Genomic DNA, 22,907 nt, shown 5'->3' with positions numbered 1-22,907 from the left:
CCAAAGACATTTTTAAGGCAAAGAAGTGGAATGTTCTGCAACGGCCAAGTCATATCATCTGACCTGAATCCAATTGAGCATGCGTTTCTCTTGCTGAAGCCAAAACTGAGGGCAAAACACCCAAAACACAAGCAGGAAGTGCAGACGGCTACAGTAAAGGGCTGGCAGAGCATCACCAGGGAAGAAACCCAGCATCTGATGATGCCTATGTGTCCAACACTTCAGGCAGTCATTGACTGTAAAGGATTTGCAACCAAGTATTAAAACTGACTGTTTAATTGATGATTATGTTAGTTTGTCCAAATACTTATGAGCCCTTAAAGTCGGGGGACTGTGTGAAGAAATGGTTGTAATTCCTACACGGTTCATACTACATTTTTGAAAAAAGCCTTAAATGAAAGCTGAGAGTCTGCACTTTAAGCAGGTATTCATTGTTTCATTTAAAACCCATTGTGGTGGTGTACAGAGCCAAAATGACGACAACTGTATCATTGTCCAAATAATTATGGACCTGACTGTAGCTGTTAAGCTAACATTAGCTAAGCATTAGCTCACTGACTCTGCTGACATTTGCTTCGACTTACTGTTCTATGTGCAACTTTCAATGTCAAACAAAGTTGGACGTTGTACATCGTTAGCAATTTTGACCCGCACATTTTGCATACTTCATTTCTATTTTTGTTGATCAAAACATTTTTTGTACTTGAACACAGTCTTAGGTCATAGGGGGAAGGTATCAAGTATTTTTAGGTCAAAAGACCCAAGTCCAAGAGAAGCCATAAGTCACTGGTGTTCAAGTCCAAATTAAGTTGCAAATCTGTTTTCAATGGCTCAATTTGAGGCTAAAGTCATCAGATTTGTGGCTTGAGTCTGACTCAAGAACGCATTTTTACTGTTGTGCATGCCATAAAGAAACCAAACTTTAGTAGCAATTATCAAGTCTTTCAGTGTCTTCTTATTAAAAAATAAAACCAACTCTAAGTGTGTCTCAGGTATTATAAGAGATGGCTGAGGTCATTTGTATTTAATGGTAACAGACTTGAGCTTAATTGTACACAAACCATTATTTATCTGTGGTGCATGCACCCAGAGAGTTGGGTGGCTCTTACAGAAGAGAATATACTATATATGTACATATATATATATATATATATATATATATATATATATATAAAACACCTCTTATTCTGCTTTAAGTCATGAATTCGTGAGTAAAATATTTTGCGTTCAGCATTCGGTTTTGTTATTGTATTTGTGTTTCTCTGTTAAGCAGAGTGCGAAAGTAATGATTGTGATTGACTGTATACACTGGACGTGGGTGTTTATAAGTACGTATGTGGTACATATGCTCATATGTGAGCGGATGTGAAGATTTATGAGTGCATGCGAGACAGAGGAGCCGGGCTCTGGAAAGCGCTGGACTTTCATTTGTAAACCACAAGGATCGGGGAGGGCGGTCAGCACACATCAACATGACTTGAGACTTTAACCAGGGGCCAGAGGGTTAAACGGTATTGTGTTTGTGTGTGAAAGGGGTTGGGTGGTCTGAAGCTTTAAGCCACGCAACTAGATTGACTGTGTGAAGAAGTCATGCCACTACCAACTTTTTAAGAATCTGTTTCGTGGCCTGGTTTGTGTGACAAGACAGCAGATTAAAGTTCAGTTCTACAAACATTTCCTAGTGAAAGAGTGGCTCTGGAGGAGGAAACCTCAGCAGGCATAGCTGAAGAACCAGCATTTTTGTTGTTGTTTGTTGGTGTAAGTATTAGCTGTAATACCAGATTTCAAATAAAAAAGGCAAACATAAACAATGCAAATAGTCTCCTGCAGATGAAGGCAATTTGAATCGTCAGCAGGAATGGCGGACCCCGCCACTATCATTAATAGTCTTGCTGAGAAAATGCTTATCATAAGGGTTTGATCTCACAAAGAGTTTAAGAATTATAACTTGATACAGATACATGGTGCATTTTCATAACACATCACAAATTGACACATTAACCCTGAGTCCATGTCACATTCCATCATATCCTCATACGTTGCCTCATATGATATCCTACGAAAATGCACACACAACTGCTCATATGATATCCTAGGAATTGGCACTCCACTAATGACGTTATGCAATTACTATAAATTTATACGCTCAGTGTAAAGTCACGTAGGTTGGGTTTAAGCAAGAAAGTTTGTTTCGTTATGTTAAGAAAAAGGAACATCATTGGTGGTCTTTTGGTTTAGGAATAGAAACATGGTGACAACGTAGGCTACCTTAAAATGACTCAGAGGTCATACTGTCTCGAACACCAGTGTCCTGGGAAAAGTCCTGTGTTTTATGTCCCATCCACAACCTAACCTACCTCCTTATGAGACCGCTTCCCCTTTTTATTCTTTAATCCCATCAGCGCATTGGTCACATGAACACAACCTTCCAAAATATGTGGGTTACACAAGAATTACTGGCTCATTACGTAGGATATATACGAAGTTTGGTGCAATTATTTGTGGTAGGAAAACATATGAACAGTACACAAGAACAGTATAAGCATTCAGGAATATTGTGCGAACAACAAATATAGTGAGACAACACATTCTCACTCCGACCTTGTCACATATCGATGTTTGATCATGGACTTTTCACAACCAGAATGTGAAAGGTATCCTGGGTGTGTTGAATGGTGACGTTCTGGGACAATGGGTCACGTTTTGCCTGTTACGTGGATTGTCTTCTTTCGTAATACACTTTTGTTTTCACAGGAAATTTACAGTTTCCAATCTGTCTCTTTCAAAATAAACGCACTACGTCAGCACAACACCACGAATTGATGTTTTTTTTTTCCTTCAACAACTAATATACGTTGTTGGGTTTAAGCAACAAAAACAGGTGGTTAGGTTTAGGAAAAGAGAACAGGGTTTGGCCTTATAATCTTTCAGGCCTCAAACACTGCTCTCCCAGGTGAAAGTCAGTGTTTGTTGTCCGGTGCTCAGACTTCCGCCACCTTAACTTTCGTTCTTGTCTTGCCACATGTCCCCCTGAAGACGCAGAGCGCTGTTAAATTATAATGGCAACCGGCCGTGTATCATGCCGACGTTAAGGTACAACTTTTTTCATCAGTGTCTGACGCCGCAAATCAGATTTTGACAACTTCAGAGTGAGACCGGGTTGAATGAGAGGAACTGGAAGTTCAAAGACCCTTGGCAGGTTACTCCGGCCATGCTTACAGAAAGGATGAGGATGGTTTACAAGACAAACATGCAAATAATGTGTGTAGAATTTTATACTTTGCACAGCTTGATAAATCATTTAGCTTTTCATGAGATTAAGAGCACAGTTTATCTCTGCAAATACTACACATCCTAGGGCAACCCAGGCAATCGTGTTTAAAAGGCTGTTGCAATAAACAAAGTAATCAGAGTACTATCAAGAAATGTGTTAGCCAGATTGCTTTTCATCTAAAAAAGATCTTTATGATGCAATCTATCCCTCCATCCTCCAAACTTTACCCCATGTTATACTGAACATCATAACTGATTAACAATGTGTGAACCACCTCCATTTGTTTGTACAAAAACAGATTTTATGTAAGTGTATGTTTGTTCTACCCTGTAAATATATTTTCCACATTACAGCCTCTGGTTTATGATGGTGTAATTACAGAGGATGTTGCTCTTCATGACTCCTGCTGCTGTAATTAACTGGTAGCTGCAGAGAAAACAAACTTGCAGTGATTAATGAGGACAAAATGCTGGGAAACTGCATAAATGCACACATTGGTTTAAAGTCGTAAGACTAATTTATGTTAATGTGCTTCAGCATTCAACAGAGACACCTCAGAATTATCATCCTATCCTGCTCTGCGCTGATTCTCCGCAAAATGCGCCAGTCTGCCACGTGAGGGAGGCGCAAAATGGGATCTTGACCCATTTTTACTCTTTCTCTCTCCTCCTCAGTTTGAAATATGAAACCTGGTCCATTTCAGCCAAGTCTGTCCCTCGGGCTCTCAGTTCCTCCAGCGCCAACACTGCTCTGCATTATCCTGCTTCATTTAGCCTTTTCAGACCTCTTTTGTCACTTTGACAGGAAACTTTTATCCATATTTTTTAGGAACCACCCAGTCCATCATTTGTAGCTCCCCTTTGACGCAGGTTTGGATTTGTTTCTGCAAAGATTGTTTTTAAAACTTTTTTTTCCGGCTCACTGCATGTGGATTCTGAAACATCCCAAACTTTCATCTTTAAGTCATCCCCACTGAGAGAAAGCATCTCTCCGGCTGGCTTTCTGACCGGGATGCGGGTGGCCATGATTGTTTACTGAGCTCGAACTAACAGAGACGTGGAAGCATCGCCTGCATCCTTTTCTTTTGTCTCGGTCGCATCTCTGCCTCTTTAATCAGATAACTGTCTCTGGGATGTAAGAAGGCGCTCAAACTTTTTTTGCTTTTTTGCTTGTTATCCACAAAGGAATTAACTTTTATTTTTCCTCGAGGAGAAACTATGGCGAGACTTTTGTTGAACATGCGTCTTGTTCTGGTTTTATTCGGATTATTTTTGCTGTCTTCTCCATCCGCAAGAGCCGAGCCGGAGCAGCCGGACGAGGAGGAGGAGGAGAGTTCCTGTCAGGGCGCTTTTGACCTGTATTTTGTGCTTGATAAGTAAGTGGAAACAGCTTTGAACTGTTTTATATTCATAACGACATAATAAGTATATCATTGGGTTGCTAGCCTACAGCAGTTTCAGTGGTGAAAGACGCTAGCAAAACACCGAAAATAAGCTAACATCTGCATTTACTTTCATGTTGCTGTTAACTTTATTGCGGTGTGTTATTTTAGCCCGGTCATGCTGTTAAGTGAGGTTAAAAACAGGCAGCTTTTCCTAACATGGGCTTAAATAAAGCAAAGTTTCAGTCTTTAATGTGGTTGTTAAAAAAAAGTAGATAAAGTTAGCTTTTTGATTTAGCTTGTTAGCATTATTAGTTTGTCTGTGCGGGCGCGTGCGGGCGCTCGCGCGATGACGCTGGAAAGGAGGCTGACTTGCGGAGTACAGTTTGCTGAATAAGCAAAAAGAGAGGTGACGAATTGGATGCAACTAGAATTATATCTCTCTTTCTTCTCAATTTAAAACCCCCACCCTCCTTCTCCACTTTGTTTTCTTATTCTCCTTAAAAAGAAAAACTTAAAGAGAGGTTGTTCTTTTATTCCACTCGTGCTACAGGGACTTTTTTATGCTCTTTACTCAGTGACTGCTCACCGTGCACTCTTTCATTTCCACTCTCTGTACGCCCACATAGGAAAAATGTTGTGGTTGTGTGACATCTTAGCGCTGGACTTCAGCTGAGGAGAAAATAAAATGTCAGGAAAAGCAGGAGAAGCCGCTTGAGTGCCTCCTTCTCTTTCAGTACCCTTACTGTACGGTCCATACACATTCAAGTGCACTAACTTGTGTTTTCTGACATAATACCATACAGAAATCACAAATTAAAGGCTACTTGTTGCATTTTAACAGCCTTACCTCATTGTTGCATTCATTTTAGAGATGCAGATAAAACCATAATTACTGTAACCAAACACACCATCATCATCATCAGAAGCCACTGGGGCTCCATAAGGAACCATAAGGAACTTTATTGCAGCTTAATTATATATCCTGAGTTTGCTTAACCTTGACTTAAAGCATATTGCTGTATCAGCTCTTCTCCTTCTCCTTGCATTAATGGAGCACTGCCAGGAGTGGGGAGGGGAAACAGGAAAGGACAGGAAGCAACAACATTTATGGAAAATGTGGTCTTAATTTGGAGAACAAAATGTTGCACGCAGCACCTTTAAAGGCCTGTTTTTTAGGGGGGAGTTTGTCTACAAGATGTCCCATACAGATTAACATCACTTCTGACCGTATAATATCTTAAATGACACTGGATTGATGGTTTTATCAAAAGGGCATCCAGTGGGAATCAATGTCTAGTGACAGTTTAAGTGCCTTGCTGTACCAACTGAACTTCGCAGCACCTTTGACATTATTCCTGGCTCTTGATTCCTGAGCCGAAGTGGACATAAAACATGGAACTGCATCCCAGATGTGGAGGGCTGCATTTGGCTTGTGCTTTGCGGTAAACACTGACACATGCTGCAAATAAGGAAACAGCCTCTTTGTTTTTTTCAAAGTCAGATGCTATTGTTAGCTGGTCTGCGTGCTTTGGTGCCCAATCTGGGGGTGACTAACATGGTTTAGACATGGGCTGTGGACTTCAAATGGGAGGAAGCTCATTAGAGACCTGCCTCCACCACCACGCGATTTCATCCCTCAGGCCTGAGTTGGTTTTATGAGACTGAACTCTCTGCCCTTTTTGATTCATATAAAAGGCGTGAAGTGTTTGAGAAGGAGCTTCAGCAGAGGATACAGAGTACTGAAATGCTGACATCCTTCAACTATTTAAGACACAAATAACCACTTTTTGTCACTTATATGGCTTTTCCATCTGCACTTTGGCCACACCGGATCATACCCCGTTGATTTTTGGTTTCCTCTACCAGTTTAAATGCACAGAGTTGTGCCAGAGATGGACCATCTCCGAAGTTGGATCAAAGCATGCCCACATCCCAGCTGGTTGCGGTGACATCATATGGGCTTTGACATCATTCAGGGAGTATTTGGGGTCAACATTTGTCAGTTCAGTGGTTTAGTGATATTTTTAATAGCCTCCTTCGTCATCCCATCTGCATTTTTCAAGCAATAGGCAGTAGATGCCAAGCAAAGCTGTAACAACTCCCTGAAAACCCATGATGATAAGTAGCAGACTACCAACAACTGCTGCACAGCACAGTAGTAAACAGTGCTAAAGAGGGTGCTGCTTTTAAACACCATTGACTTAAGAAATGCACGTTATCAGTTAAAGACGCACCTTCAAGTGGGTAATCCTGAGCAATAATGCATGGATGAGACTTCACATTTGAGTCAGAAAACCAAGATGTTGTTAGTGATACCACTTCTAACCAGGTCAGCCACTGTTAGCAGTACCAGTTGATCCACCGCATTACACAGTATTTTGCACATACAAACACTGCAGCAAAATCTCCACAGACAGAGGTTGGATAGTACTGTGTGGACGATAAATGAGACATAAATGCTAATAAACAGTATAGTACTGCAGCTTTGACCACTGTTGATGGGTAGAGCAGCCATACTTGATTTTGCAGTAAGGTTTGGTGGGGTTCCTCTGACCTTCTGAGTTGAAGATTTGACATCAGGAGGCGTTCCAGTTGAAATTTGCGACTGGGAACTTGGACAAAACTGAATTGAGCACTATGGTTGAGCAGAGGGGAAAACAAGGCTGACAGTTTTTATACTATGGCCACAGAGGATGTCTCTTATTAGCTATGTATCTCTCATTGAAGCTGTTTTGAAGCTGTTTTCATCAGTAATAGCTGCTGTAATATCAGCCCAGTCCCCTTGTAGGTACATCCTTACTGGATAGATGTGTAGCACACAATTTAAGTCATCGTTAATCGCCTGTGCTGGCAGCTCCAAGGTGAAAAGTAAAGCTTTAACCAGCTGTGTGTTGATAATGTAGGAATAATTGACAAGTTTTAACACCTTACACAAAGTACAACTGAGGCTAAAGGGAATGTCAGTTGTCTTATTAAGATATTTCAGTCAGGATCAAAGTGGTGCACCAACCAACTGACATTGCCATCCCAACAGAGAGAACATTAGCACTGAACATTCATCATCAGTAGACATGATTAGGGGTGTGGCAGATTTGTCCAATATCAACACCATGTCTGCAGATGGGATAGGTAGTGTTAAAGTAGAAAGAAAATGTATAGACAAACTGTAAAGGTGATGCAGTTGGTTTGTTTGATTGAAAATGAGAAACATGCTTTGGGCACTGTGTTGTAGCATTGTGAGCTTCACAGTAATGAGAAAAGGTAACTGCTGCGTTGGCTCATAAAGTTGACTCCAAAGGCATTTATTGCAGACTCGGGCAGATGATGTCATTGTACAGCTCAAACATGTAGGACAGTGCTGTCTGAGATGGGTGGCTGCAGTCTGAAGGGTAGAGGAAGTGGCTAATGCCTGTATGGTTGCCAGTTTGAATCTGGGACATCTGGGACTGGGTTTGGAAAATTTAGGCTTGAATGAGACACTCTATCCTTCATTGCTAAATGACCTGCAGAGGTATGTATGACATCCTAAAGGAAAGTAGAGGTGTTACAATACCCATTAGGCGTCACAGGCAGCAACACAACAACCACTGACAGGATGAAAAGCTTGCAACTAAATAAATGTACAGGTTGGTTGTTCCCTCAAGTCCCAGCAGCACATAGGTGTTGAACTGTGACTTTAGCACACAGACAGTAATAACTAATAGGACACAGCTGGTGGAGTCAATGGGAGACTGCCAACACATATGATGGTCGAGTAGGAGGAAAAACAGTCTGACACATTGAACCAAACCAAGAGCCACCAAATGACAACCTAAAAAAATTATAAATCAAGGGTGTTACATTAAAAAAAAAACTATATATGGTCCTAGAATCCTCCTTAATATGACACACAGGGAGACCTTTCAAAGGGTTTTATGTTCTCATTAATGGTTTTTCCCTCGGTCAAATGTTCGGTGTATGTTTCCCTGGGTCAGTATGTTGAAATCACCTGCCTTCAACTGACAGCCTACTGATGATTTACTCTTTGAAGCCTATGTCTTCCTATTTGTGGGCAATATTTCTTGAATTTAGAGATTAATATCTCCACAGTGAATGAATGGATTTTTAGCATTCACACTGCATTTGAAATGTCCATATCCCTTTGTTTTTTTGCAGTTTAAACTGCAAAAACAGCCCTTAACAGTCTTTTTTTACTCATGAGACACATTGTCAAATCAACACAAGGCTAGAAAAGGCCCATGGGAAATATAGGACCCTGGGAACAAAGGGATGACCCTGCTATAGGCGCACCCTGTCATCTGCAGTTTACGATGTCAGATATGTCCCCGTGTTGTGGTGGATGAGACATACAACACCACTTAACTGATTTCTCCTCTAACCTAAATAAAGGCACAGAGGAACTAGACTAAAAACTCTGCAGCCATGCTACTGGCTCTGTGAGGCTGCACTCAGTCCACTGTGGTGCATGGGCATTAAAAGTCATTAAATGGTCTTAAATTTGAAGTTGTGAGGCCTTAGCTGCCACAAACATTTGATCCAAATCCATTTATCCGTCTTTTAATTTTGTTTTGTTAGAATCAGTTAAGCTGTTCTGCATGAAAGTCCACATTTCTCAAGCCTGTGTTGTTGTTTTACTTTATACTTGCATTTACCCGTTGGCAAAATTCACATATATTTGAACCTTTATACCTACCTTGAATAAATTTGGTTAAAAATGTCTGAATAGATCTTAAAAACCATTAAATTTTAGCGGCTGATATCTTTAGACACCCTGTAAAAGCTAACCTCAGCATGCTAACATGCTCACACTGACATGCTAATATGCTGATGTTTAACATGTATAATGTTTACCATTTCAGCCATCTTCAGTTAGTGTGTTAGCATGCTAACACTTGCTAACAGCACTAAAACAAAGTACAACTGAGGCTGATGGGAAATTTTTACTGATATATGATCACAAAGCAATGGATAGCATCAAGTAAAATTCGACCTGATGATGGCGCTAGAAAAAAAATCAAAGGATCACCGAAGTTATCAGGATTCATCGACTGGAAACCATGAATGTTTGTACAAAATGTAATGGCAATTCAACTAATAGTTTTCCAGACATTAGTTCTGGCCCGTAGTGATGGACCAACCAACCAAGAGATCAACATTGCAATCCCTCAAGCAACACTAGCCTAACTCTGCTAAAAGTGTGCATACAACCAAAAACAGTCAATGGCTAATGGTAGTTTCGCACCCAGAACTCAGGAGACATGACGCCTACATAGTGAAGGGATTTTTAGGAATCTAAGTTTTGAGGAGATTTGCTTGTCAGTCAGTTTAGCTATCAAATTCTGAAACTATAGGCCTTAAAATAGTCACTGTGGTCATTTGGATTTCGTGTATACCTTTAAGCCCTACTGCCTTATATGTTTCAATGAGGATGTATATCTGCTGATTCAGAGCAGGCGGGCCGCAGCTTGCTGTTTTATATGGAACACAGAGCCAGAGGAACGGTTTTGGGTGTGTTCATATGGGAGATAAAGGAATTCACCTTTGGGTCAAAAGCTCACCTCTTAATGAAGACTGCATTTAACCACGTTGTTTATGTTGACTGGGCACAAATTAGAAGCATATACTGCACAGTATTGCTATCACTGTTGAATTTATGGATGGTTTAACAATACTAGAATTAGCCCCGTAGTAGTGTTTCATTAATTCACAGATAATGAGATCAACAGGCATGCGAACAGATACATGTATTCTTACAAGTGATCTTTCCCTCTTTCCTTTTGTGTCAGTCTCTGTCTGGTTTCTGACACTTTTCCACAGGCTCTTTCCATTTATCTTGTTTCCACCGGACTCCCATTACCGCTTCAGTCCACACTACTCATTGCCCTACTTGGTGTTACTGCAGTATCATTGTTTAAATATATAGTGATACAGTATTTTCTCAAGACTTTAGTGCTTCCATTAATAATAATCTATCTCTGGTAGCCCTGGGCCAAATCACAGTCATTTCTGTCTTGTCTTTGTTTTTCAGAACACTAATAATGGCTGCAAAGCGTTGTTGTTATTATTATTGATGTTGTCACAAGTTGGCGCAGTGGTTGGTTTTTCCGCTGACTTGCCAGGATTCAGGCAACATGACCCAACGCCCAAACTGCAGCTGCAGTCCATAAATATTTTGGATATGTCTCGAAGTGGAATACGTTCTAACTGTGGAATGACACCCGCTCTGTGTTTTGTCATTTTCAGCGTGCAGCCTCAGTGTTTTCAGCAGGAAGACATGTCTTGTTAAATGGGATCGTGCTGTGTGAAGTGCCCCAGGAACAAAAACAAAACAATAGGTTTTAAAGGGAATGAATGCCACTCTAAAGCTTATCCAGAACACCTGGTAAAATCTGACTTAATCGACAAAAAAAAGTTCATTACAAAGTCAGAAAAAGAAAAATCTGAATCTTTTGACACATCTCACATGCCTCTCCACCAGCTAGTTATCCAACAGTTTTTTTCCACACAATTCCTCTCGGTTTTGGAATAGACATGCAGCATTAGCTCAGCAATCACGCAGTAAAGACTTTGACTTCTGCAATGGCTGTAAAAGTAGGTTAGTGGTTTTAAACAAACAAATCCTTGTGCCCAGTCAGTTAAATTGGAGCACCATCATTGGTTGCAGGCTGGGGTGGTGTGGGTAGGCCCAGCTGGAATGGCAGACAGCCCCTTTAGTGGAGTTGGGATTTCTTTTTCCAATTTTTTCTTCTCCGACACTTTGAACCGTGAGAAACGAAGCTGAGAGCCACTTCTGAGATTTCTGACCGATGGAGCTTTTTCCCACATGCCGTCATCCTGCTGCCCTCTGGGAGAGAAGTGCTTGCTGGGTAGTTAAAAGGGGACTTGGTTGAGAAATTAAAGAAGACTTGATATCAAACATGCTTCAGTTGTAATATCCTTTGCTGGAGTTACAGGTTTGCAGGCATAGCAAACAATTCTCAGACTTTTCAAAATGGCCACTTTAGGGCCCTTAGCACAACATGTCTGTATGTTTCTACTTTTAAGGCACCTTGAAGCAGTATTAATTCATATGCTTTGCCACGTGGGTACAAATAAACAAATATTAGCAGTCTAAAATGCTAAACTGATGGGGACGGTCATTTGTTGCAAAGGCGTGTAATTCCAAAGCCCCAGTGGTCCAAAAATGTCCCACTGGACTGAAAGCACATTTGTACAACAGATCTGTATCCCAAAATCAAATGGCCATTGCTCCAAAGGGCCTTTCTCGAGTGGCACTCTACCAAATAGAAGCACATGGCTAATTGTTACTGTTTGCAGAATGACATAACCGGACCTTATGGTGCGTTCCAGGCAACCCGTAACCTGTGTTTTTACAACCTTCTATCTGTGAAAGTGCACTGCAACAGTAGTCAAAGCTGTAACTTACCACCCTAAACTCGTACCAGATTGATGCACTCCCAGTTACGCTCTCTGACGTCACACAGCCTTCTAAACAACAATGGCAGCAATACGAAATATATTTCCAAACACACAGATAACGTAAAATAAAAAGTATAATAGCATCTGTGACCTTATGCGCCGTTTCTCCTCTGTTTCGCTCAAATGAGCAAGGAACCGGCACCTTTGGTGATAGAAGTGATCGTAAACAAACATAAACCCTGCATAGTCCGCCATATTGGTTTGACAGTTTGGTGTGATTTGCCTGGAACGCAATGAAGTCGTGAGTCGTGACTTGAAGTGGTGACTTACGGGCTCAGAAACTTTCCTGGAATGCAGCATTAGTGTGGCCAAGGCCTGGTTCGCCCTAGTCTCCCTCTGATTGGCTAGTACTCAATCAATCAATCAATCATGTATTTGTTACATGGAATTATATATGTTGCCTTCATTGGTTGGGTGGGTTAGATTTAGCCATGATGAGTGGGATTGGTGAGGGTTTGGGTAAGAATATCAGGGTAGGCCAGAGAGAGGAAGATCAAGGCGGGTCATGCCTTCACCATATTAGGAAGGTCCAATGATGTCATTGTGCATAATAATTAGCCATGTGCTTCGGTTGGGAGAACGTGTGGTGTGTTTTTGGAGAATACACATTTGTTTTAAGGCTAACAGGCTGTCGGACAAATCATTTTTGGTCAAGTACAGCTCTATTATGCGGTAATGCAATGTACCTTTTAAATAAATCTTCACTTAACTGTATTATGCAATACTAATATAACACTGGCAAACATTAATTCAGACTTGGCATTCGATGTAATGAAACATCACAACAGATGTGATGCACAGCTCAAGAATGCGTCAGCTAATTGATTTACATACTGTATGGAAATTAATAGAAACCAGTGGAGGACTGGAATGTTAGAAAAATTACATCCACAACTCTGCATCTGTTGTATTTCATGGCATCGCCAGCTGTATTTTAAAAATATCACCATAAATGTAGAGTAAGCATTAGCCTACTTGTTTTGCTATTTTGTTGTCCTTTACTTTTCTTGTTCTGTTTCTGTCTGTCTGTCTAACTCCTTACCCTCATATATCTGAACTTTATGCTCCCCTCAAAACACACACACACACACACACACACACACACACACACACTGTCTGATTCATTTCCTGCAGAGCCAGTCTTGCAAAATCATCCAGTCAGCAGAAAAAGACATTATTAAAAATGACTGAAGATGTTTGTATCCTTCAGGTCTTCTCAGACCCCTGGGAGATATCTAGCAGAATTCCTGTCTCCTCTTGACATGGTCTGTTTAGCACCGCTGAACAGTAATGATGCGTATTACCTCCCTTTGTGCCCAGAGCAATTTGGAAACAGTAGATCACTGCCCTGAATGTTACATGTAGATATACAGATCTAGCAGCAGAGGGAATTAGTATTCAAACTAACTTAGGACAACATGACTTAGAGGTGATTATAACCTCAAACTGCAGAAAACGTCTAGCATCATCTTTGTCAGTAACAAGAGCCATGAGGATGGTAAAACAGGCGAGTGGTGCCTGGGTGGAGTTGAAGTTGATTGAGCCAGCTGCAACATCATAGCTGAATGGCTGTCGAATAAGCAAACCAAACCTCATAAACACTCCTTAATGTCATATTAATGAGGCAATTTTTACCGCAGAGCGTGGATAGTTTTAAATTTTGTTCGGCATCTGGACTAAGATAAATGCAAACAGACAAGACCAACACTGGTCAGTGGTTCCATAGAAGTAAAATCAACACAAAAACACAACTGTTAGGGGATAAGATGGAGAGAGATGCAACAGTGGTCCTCAGCTAGACCTGAACCAGGAACACTGTGGCTCATGATCCATTCCTTAAAACCTCAAGGCCACATGGGCACCCCAGCTTTTTAGATGTGGTAATGCTGATCAGTGGTCCCCTGTAAAAATGAGGTAAAGTGAAAATATTCAGGTTATTCTTAGGCACTGTTCGTGCATAAGTAATGCACCACAATTTTTTGTAAAACCCATGTAATCATGGTCTTCCCGATTACGTTGAAGATTAAACGTGCAGACAAAGTAAAGAGGGAGAGATTGTGTAAGGAGGCAGGTTGTGGTGGTGGATGGGTCAACCAAATATAGGACTTTCCACCAGGAAACTGGACTTTGGCACCATGTGAAACCAAGTGAACTATGATTATTTCAAGCTATTCCATCATTATATTTCTTTTCCCAAACTTAACTTATGTAACATAACATTTAATGTGTAAATTTTTGTCAAGTATGTAATATGACTACACACAACCACGTTTCTTTTCCTAAACCTAACCTCCGGACCTTTATTTTAAGTATGTAACTCTACATTATGCATGTAACATCACAAGGCCATTCATGGGGCATTAATATGTAAGAAATAATATATGCCATTATATGAGGATGCAAGGAAAACCAAATGCTACATTGTTGCATTTAGTTCTGGTTCTGTTCCTGTTCACACTGACTTTTTACAAATACACCCAGAGGAGTAAATGTAGTCATATCTACTAACACATAATTCATTGATTGGACAGTTAGGGCAATTGTCATCCTGCATCATCAGGACCCACATGGGGAAATCAAATTCTGACTGACAGAAGTGTAAGCAGTACTTTAATGCTTGTGGTGTGTGATAATTTTGGGCCATATTACTGTAGGATCACTGTCACACACTTTTAAATGGACTTAATGAACTGACAAAGTACACAAAGTCAGATACAATCACAGCAGCTTTTTAATCAGGGAAAATACCTGCGCTGATGTGCATACTTGTTACCCTGGTTACCAAATGACTTGCATAAATGGCCTTATACATTTTAAGATTGCTTCCTGAATAGATTTCACGATCAGCAGATGGATTTATTGGTGGTTCAGCTATTGAAAAATTACATCTGCTATGGTGAAATCCAGTGGTTGGTTTGTTTTTGCTTTCACACCACAAATGAACCACACCAGAGCCAGTTTGGAAGTGGACCGAGACCCACCTTTTCAAACAGTTTAGTTTCAGTTGTTTGAACCACACCTGGGTTTAACTGACAGCTTTCACACTGGTATGAATGACCAGTATTAATCTTGTAAATGGACCTGAGTTTGTTTTAACTGAACCAAACAGATTAGGTGTGAAAGCACATTTAGTTAGTTGTTGACACCTTGCTTTGGTGTTTGGTGCTGTTGGAGCTTCGGGCTGTTTTGTGTGCCAGCTGTGTTGGCTGAAGCGCACTGAAGCAGCTTGGAGAGAAACTTGGCTATTAAGTTGAAGTTTTCATCGAATCATCGGCATGTTTCCTCTGGCAGACAAAGTTTGCCACAGAGCCAACAGATTTTTTACGTTATCTCACTCCCAGTCATCTGAATGCACTGTAATCTCACTGATAAGGCTTTTTATCTTTCCCTTGCTCCTTCCTTCCTTATCTTCTCTTTTGTTTCTTTTTCTCTCAGTTCTCAGATGGCTTACGGCCATACACATGCTCCTCATCTTGCTCAGTGAATCTGTCCAATCAAGAAAACACTGTTGCTCGGCTTTGACGATTTGCTGTGACATAACTTCAAACTGCTGTTGGGGCTTGATCACTTTGTCGGCAAATCATAACGCCCCTCACCTCTCAAAAACCTTTAATTTCTGTGTCCAAACCCCAAACCACTGAACTCGAGGGCTCAACTCAGACCATTAAAATTAGATCAAAGGATTTAGTGGGGAAAAAGACACCGCATAAAATAGTTTCTTCAAGGATCATAGAACAAAATGGCCCACTTCCTTTCCCAACGCTGTTTGGACAGGTGAGTGAAACTGCAAGCTAGGTCTCGATCCCACGACTGCAGCCACCTCAGACAATCAAATCCTTCCAAGGCAAACAAGAGCCATTGTGGTTCAGAAATAAAGATAAGCAGCTGAAAACCAAATGTGGGAGTCCTCATATTCACCCTTATTTTAAATAAATACTCAAAAATGATCCCCACACCTCTACATGACTGTTAGCTGCAGGAGAGTTTTACCAGACTCTCTTATTCTTTTCCCCTCCTCTGTTGCTGTAATGGAACTATTTGCAACAGAAATTGGCGCCTGCCATTCCTTCAGGTCAGAGGCCGTGTGTGTGTGTGTGTGTGTGTGTGTGTGTGTGCGTGCGTGTGTGTGTGTGACTATTTCTGTTTGCGTTGCACATTTTGTTGTACATCCAAGCTAAACATCTCTCTTCCTCCACCTCAAGCTTTTTATATTTTGGGCGGATTTTGTTGAGCTTGTAAGGTCTTGTCCTCTTTCTTTGCTCAGTCAGCCTTGATGTGGGGGGACGAGTCATGTCATTAGATCAACAATAACACTGAGAAAATGCTTAGCTAAGATAATTAGTTGCCATAGCATTTGTTTCTGACTAGACAAGTAAAAACACTGAAACTTACCTAATAAGTACATGTTATTGGGGATGCTTTTATTGTGTTTGGAGTCAGGGTCCAGATAATACCAGCACGGGTGGCCCAAGGGAACCCAAACCTGAACCTCTAGCTTTGGCTGAGTTGCAGTGCTCTACTGTTTTTACTCAGAAAGTTGCTTTTCTTTTCAGCAGCTTGTTGCCTTTTGAGCAATCAATGTGCTTGCTTTTCTTGGATTTTAAGTTGACGAAGTTTGAGTGTGAGCTGGCTCTTGTCTCAGCTACCGTTGCTGGTGTTGATTCTCCTTGAAATGCTTCTAGCTGCAGAGTGTTTGTTTTGGGTTTTAGATGCCAGAAAGTTCAACATCTGCAAAAGTAATGGCTGATTAATAGCTCTGTCAACAACTTGTATATGTCACAGTGAAAAGCTGTTTCGTTGCTTATGTAAAGGGACAGTTCTCCCCAAAATCAGAATTACATAAAGATTGTGTTGGAGTGAGTTGCAGAGCGTTGGAGATGTGGGCTGTAGAGATGTCTGCCTTCTCTTGAAATAAAATGGAATGGTGCTCAGTACGCCAAAAAGTTAACTTTTGAAAAACTCAATAGCAATGTGTCTTTGCAGAAATCATAAGCCAGTTACTTAAAATAATCCATAGACCTTGTTGTGAGCAGTTTCATGTTGGAACTATTTTCTCTCTGCACCAGTCAACTGTATCACCACACAGAAAGAAGTGCTAGCTAAAGTTAGAGCTCGGCTGAGCAGGATGCCATTCATGATGCAGTTGGCAGGTGTATTTCGGTGGAAAGAAAATAGTTCCCACATGAAACTGCTCACAACAAGGTTTGTAGATTATTTTGAGTAACCAAGTCATGATTTCTGGAAAGAGACATTGTTGTTGAGCTTTTCAAATGTATTTTTTGGTGCCTTGAGCACCACAAGCTGAGTGCCATCTAGTTCTATTATATTTTAGAGAAGGCTGACATTCGGCAACTCACACCAAAACAATCTAGGTTGATAAACAGCACTACAGGTAAGAGGAAGAATACATATTTTTAATAGTGAGGTGAACTGTCCCTTTAAAGCGGAAAATTGGGGATAAGTAGAATAAGAACACACAGTATTCATCTTACATCGTCCAGTCTACCAAATAGAGCATTTAGAGCCCACTTTGGCAGGATAAAAAGCCCTGAATAACTGAGATGGGAAAGTCCCTGGTGCTCCCTGGCTGTATCTACCTCCCCAAGCCTGGCCAAATAATTACCCCTCTTCTGCCAAGCAATAACACAAAAACACCATAGGGTATAACCTCCGAGACACTCAATTGCAAGGCAAATAACATTAGTCACAATTCATTTCCATCTCAAGTTTTGGCCGCGTAACAGGTGCTCCTTTCCAAAGCAACCCACAAGACTAAGGATCTGTTGGTTCCCGTCTCTTCAAGTATCCAAATAATCAAAATACATTGAACAGAAAATAAACGTTGTTGGTAGTAATCTCATTTACTGAACAAATGTTATCTCATTAGCCCGAGGCATGAAAAGCCCATAAGCCAGAAACACTTCATTATGTTTATTATGCCTAGTGTGCTGGGAACTGATACAACTACAAGGTAAGCTAGGACAACAGTCACTGTTTAGTCTGTTTCCCATTAACTCCCATACACACTGTTTCGAACTGACAATTTCTTGCAGTCAACAATCAAAGTACAAAAAAACAGAAGTTTTGCTTTCACAGGAGTAAAGACTCCTCAGTGGACTCTGTGTAAATGGAATCTCTCCAGTGAATTGAAATCCAGCTAATCCCTGTGGATAAAAATGGTGTTGACCTCCTGTCCCACACAGGGAAATAGCAACACATCAATGCTGGCCAGTCCCAGTGTGTCTAATGCCGTTACATCAGTTAGTCGGCACCTAGAATAACATTCAGTCAGCCTTGCACTGTATGCTAAGTTAAGCCTCATCCTCTAAACAGGCCTCTAGTTTGACCACAGTCAATTAGCTCATTTCCCATGTGTCATCTCTCTGGCTCCCTTGTTAGCTAACGGATGACCTGCTGACTGGTCACATCATGTCGGAAGCCTTCCTTAATGCTCCCACTTAATAAAATTGCCACAAACACACACACATACACACATACACACAGTCTGCCCAGAGGAAATGAAGGTAGCTCCATAGGGAGTTTTTATTTTTGTCCAGTTTTATAGCAGTTCCCCTGGGGAGACCTGGACCTATTTCCTCAGCCTTCAGGGCCTCAGTCAGGATATAAGAGGGTGCTAAATTACACGCCAGACCACGCTACAGACTCTTTTATCTCAACAGGCCCCTGACGTATAGTGCGGGCTAATTGTTTTAACAGGATGGTCCATGTTCTTTATGAAATTTAGGTTTAATTTCCTTCCCTCTATTGTTTAGTTTCAGATAAAGGATGAATTTGCTTTCTGTTCCTAGCTAGACAGCTAAATAGCATTCTAGCTGGTATTGGCAACTATGGAATAAAAGTAATTTTCTTTTTGTTAAATTAACAAAAAACAATACTTTCTGTTATTATTTGCAACAGATTGTTAAGTTACTGTAACAAGTTGTTTTTTGGCCAGAATACATCACAGCTTGTTGGTGTTGTGGCGCTAATCATTTTACCCCTTGTCGTTTTTTGGCTAACAGAGCAGTTTTTTTCTTGTTTAACTGCTCTACCATATGGAGGTAGTGTGTGTCTGATAGATGGCACAAGTCCTGATGTTCTGATTGAGTTCTGGCTGAACAATTAATGTTTTAATCACATATCTATGTAAAAAATTATATTTTCCAACTGCTACAGTCATTTAATATATCTACAATCTCGGATTAAGGGTAACTGTGTTTCACACTTTTTATGCTAGCTGTATTTTGATTAGCATCGAACTACTTTTGCTTACTCTTGTTACGATTATGTTTTCAATCCTGTATGATTATTCATGACAGTTGAACACAACTGACTATTATTATTTTTTGTCCTAGGTCTGGCAGTGTGAAGAATCACTGGGAGGAAATCTACTACTTTGTGGAGAATTTAGCTGAGAAATTCAAAAGGTAAGAAGCACTTCATAATCAGGTATGTAAACATACATGCTAACATACAATAAACCCATCAAATATGCAGGAAAAACTTGAATTACATAGGTGAACTGTATACTATAACATTTGAAAGGTTTCACTACTGGAATGTAGGTCTCCAGACACTTAACAGCCTTGTTGCCTTTGTACTCCACTTCCTGTAGCTCTGAGATGTAGATCACTGAAGAGAAACACACACGTTACGCAACAGTCACCCCGGTAAAGTAAAATAAAATCTGTCCCTACAACGACAGCTCGCCATATGCTAAGTCACTCAGCATTCAGGCTGATGTTTCACTCTGTCTCTGCAGTAGCTGAGCTGATGTCAGCTCGGGTTTTACAGTCTCTTCAGACTTGAGGCAGGAACATGGTACACACAAATACGCAAATGACAATGCCTGGCCCAGCAGGCACAGATGTGCAATCCGGGTGGGTATACTCAACATGTGCTCTTATGCATTACATCAGTCCTCAAGAGTGCGATAAAGACATAATCAGAGCGTTTCCATGATCACACTAGTAAACAAACATGGCAGAACTCTGCGCAGAAGGATAAAAAACATAAACAATGGTATGTGTGTCTGAATAAGGAGGTGATAAAGTGTCTTGAATATGCCTTCACACATGGACATGTTTAGCTAGAGCTTCATCAGACTGATAAGCTGTGTTTGTCCAGAGCAGAAGTGAACCCAAACAGAAGGGGTCAGTTGTGTTTCATGTTAAAGCGCATCTAGCGGCAACACTTAGACTGGAGCTCGCACTATCGTTGCATTGTGATTTTTAGATGACACACTACAGAACGCAACAAGGCACGAAGCGTCTACACAGGCATACCGATGTGGACCGGATGCTTCCAAAGGACAAAGCTGACAAAAACCACAGCATGATTATCCCTAACTGACAACACTAAACAAACAGACTTTAAAGTTTATCCAAGTGACAGAAAACACATCTTTAAATCCAGGCAACCCAGAGAAAATTGGCTGTTAAGGTTACGTGTCATCAAGGTTCATGTAATTATCTATAATCTGCATCCTTTTTTGTTTTTGTAGCACCAGCTACACTGATTACACTTGTCAGACATGCAAACCAGTGCATGTTTTGCAGTGAACATCAACATTAAACTCAAACTGCACCTTTTAACGAAACATCTGTGAGTGTGTACCCAAGCTGTTGTGGACTGTAGGCTGTCAGTATGTTACTGAATCAGTGTCCCTTTGGACTGTGGCAGAGACTGCTGGTAGATTTCACTGTAAGCTAATGGACAAAACACTCAATATCATGATCCATTGTGTACATGGTCACTTTTATATGATGTCAGATTAGTCTTACTCCTTTAGAGCGTCATCCTGTATTTTGTAACTATTTAAGCAAATGAAGGGACTGTAAATATGACTTAAGTATTTGCATCCTCTCATGGCTATAATATGAACTATATTTTAATACAATACAGACTAACATGCTAAATTTCAACAGATGGCTTTCAGCTCGTGGGTGGTTTTGTTTTGTCCATACCACTCGAAAGCCACAACAACACCTGGAGCTTTGTGGTTCAGCCATAGCAAAGAACCAACCCTCCTTTAAGTTCCTGTTTTAAACAAACATGAGGACGTTTCAAACAGTCCAAATCTGCCTTCACTTACTTTCTCTCACATTTTTTTACTTCAGATAGCTGTGCATGTGTGTATGTTTACATGCATATAATTCCTTTCTAAATATAAAATTTCACCAGTAAACAAAAATAAAAACTTTTCCCCACATCTGAGGGTCCAGTGAGATTGTTTGAGCACCAACATTTGAGTCATTGTCACGCACAGAGGGTTCAGATCCTGCACACTGGCACCAATCTGTGCATGGTGTCACTTTGTGTCTTAGCGTGTTGAGCTGCAAGAAGCATTTCATACACAGCCTGTTGGAGCAACCTCAAAGGGAGCACAGTCATTTGTCCACGATGAGATATTTATTGTTTAAATGAAAGGACTCCTACATTGTTTGTCTGGCATGAAAGGACAGCACAAGATGGGTTGCTGCCAGCTATTTTCTGTGTCTGAGGAAAACAATATTTTGCTTTCGCAGAAATAGTGTAGCACAATGTTTCTAATTAATCTCAGATGTCGTAGAAGTGTTTATGTTACTCACATGTTGTGCAAGGTGGGAAATCACCGGCCAGATTCTGTTGAATTTTGTCCTTGACACAAATCATCAGTAACTGGTTTATCCATGGGGATTTTTCTACTGCACTGCCAACAGTGTGGGCTGCTGAACGACAAGTGTGATTATTTTTTTTCTATTGCAGTCCTATGCTGAGGATGTCCTTCATTACATTCTCCTCCAGAGCATCCACCATCATGAAACTGACGGAAAACAGGTAAATAAAGTTACATCAACATAAATTTTCAACGTAATTACTTAACTGCAACTCACTAACCCAAGCTGCATATCTGTTGTGGATAAATGTTATTCTAGCATGGAATGCTGTTACACAAGATGAACAATCAGCCGTAAAATAAACTCAAACTGTTGCACCAGAGTGAAAGCAGATGCTCTCTGAACTGACATGAAGCTGAAAATTGGCCTGTGTCACCGTGTGACTGTTGCTGCAAAAAACTCAGTGTTATTTTTGTGTGAGAAAGTATCACGGAAAACTGTGTCTCCACTTCCAACAGAAGTCTGCGTAAGTGCTCCAGTGAAAACAATGAAACAGAATCGGGTGAAAAACATTTGTGAAGGACAGAGACATAAAAATTTACACAGTTGAGAGCAACTATAGTGCTAATTGATGGGAAAACAGGGAAAAACACAAGAACTGCAGGGAGATGGATTAGTTAGAATAAAAAAGAGGCGGTCTACATCCCATGGGTGTAGCTTGTGGTACACAGGCACAGGTAATGTAACATGCACTCTTCTAATTATAAGAGATGGCACACAAGACAAAACAGCAGTTTACATGTTCCCCCATCCAAACCACCTCTCGTCTTCTCCTCCTTCTCTGCAGAGTGGACATCAGAAAGGGGCTGAACGCTCTGAAGAGAGAGATTCCTGGTGGAGACACATTCATGCACCTTGGGTTGCAGAGGGTAAGCCTTTGTTGTGATGCCTCCTTTTTGTGTTATTTTACACTGAGAGTCAAACAAAGAGCAACTCAAAGTGCATTGAACTGCAAATTTAAATGTCAAACCTCGGTATTTCCTGACTTTTTGTCCATGATGTCTCCTTATTTAAAGGCAAATGAGCAGATTTACAGGGAGAACTTTGGTAAGCATCATATAACTCATTTGTATAACAACTTACTTCAGGCTAAGTAATGAATAATGTTGAA

The 22,907-nt window shown here is 40.7% G+C and overlaps 1 protein-coding gene across 1 annotated transcript in view; it reads left to right on the top strand.

The window, feature by feature from the left end:
* The first annotated feature begins 3,978 nt into the window (after positions 1-3,978).
* antxr1c (ANTXR cell adhesion molecule 1c) overlaps positions 3,979-22,907 on the top strand; it is a 52,020-nt gene continuing 33,091 nt past the window's right edge. Inside the window, exons 1-5 of the mRNA XM_033612337.2 lie at positions 3,979-4,649; positions 19,493-19,564; positions 21,885-21,956; positions 22,584-22,665; positions 22,813-22,843. Of these exons, the coding sequence (XP_033468228.1) occupies positions 4,492-4,649; positions 19,493-19,564; positions 21,885-21,956; positions 22,584-22,665; positions 22,813-22,843 (415 nt within the window). The 5' untranslated portion in view covers positions 3,979-4,491. The remainder of the gene's footprint in view (positions 4,650-19,492; positions 19,565-21,884; positions 21,957-22,583; positions 22,666-22,812; positions 22,844-22,907) is intronic.

The sequence above is a fragment of the Epinephelus lanceolatus genome, chromosome 21 (genome assembly GCF_041903045.1).
Source record: "Epinephelus lanceolatus isolate andai-2023 chromosome 21, ASM4190304v1, whole genome shotgun sequence".
NCBI classification, from domain to species: domain Eukaryota; kingdom Metazoa; phylum Chordata; class Actinopteri; order Perciformes; family Serranidae; genus Epinephelus; species Epinephelus lanceolatus.
This window is presented reverse-complemented; position numbering and strand designations above follow the sequence as displayed.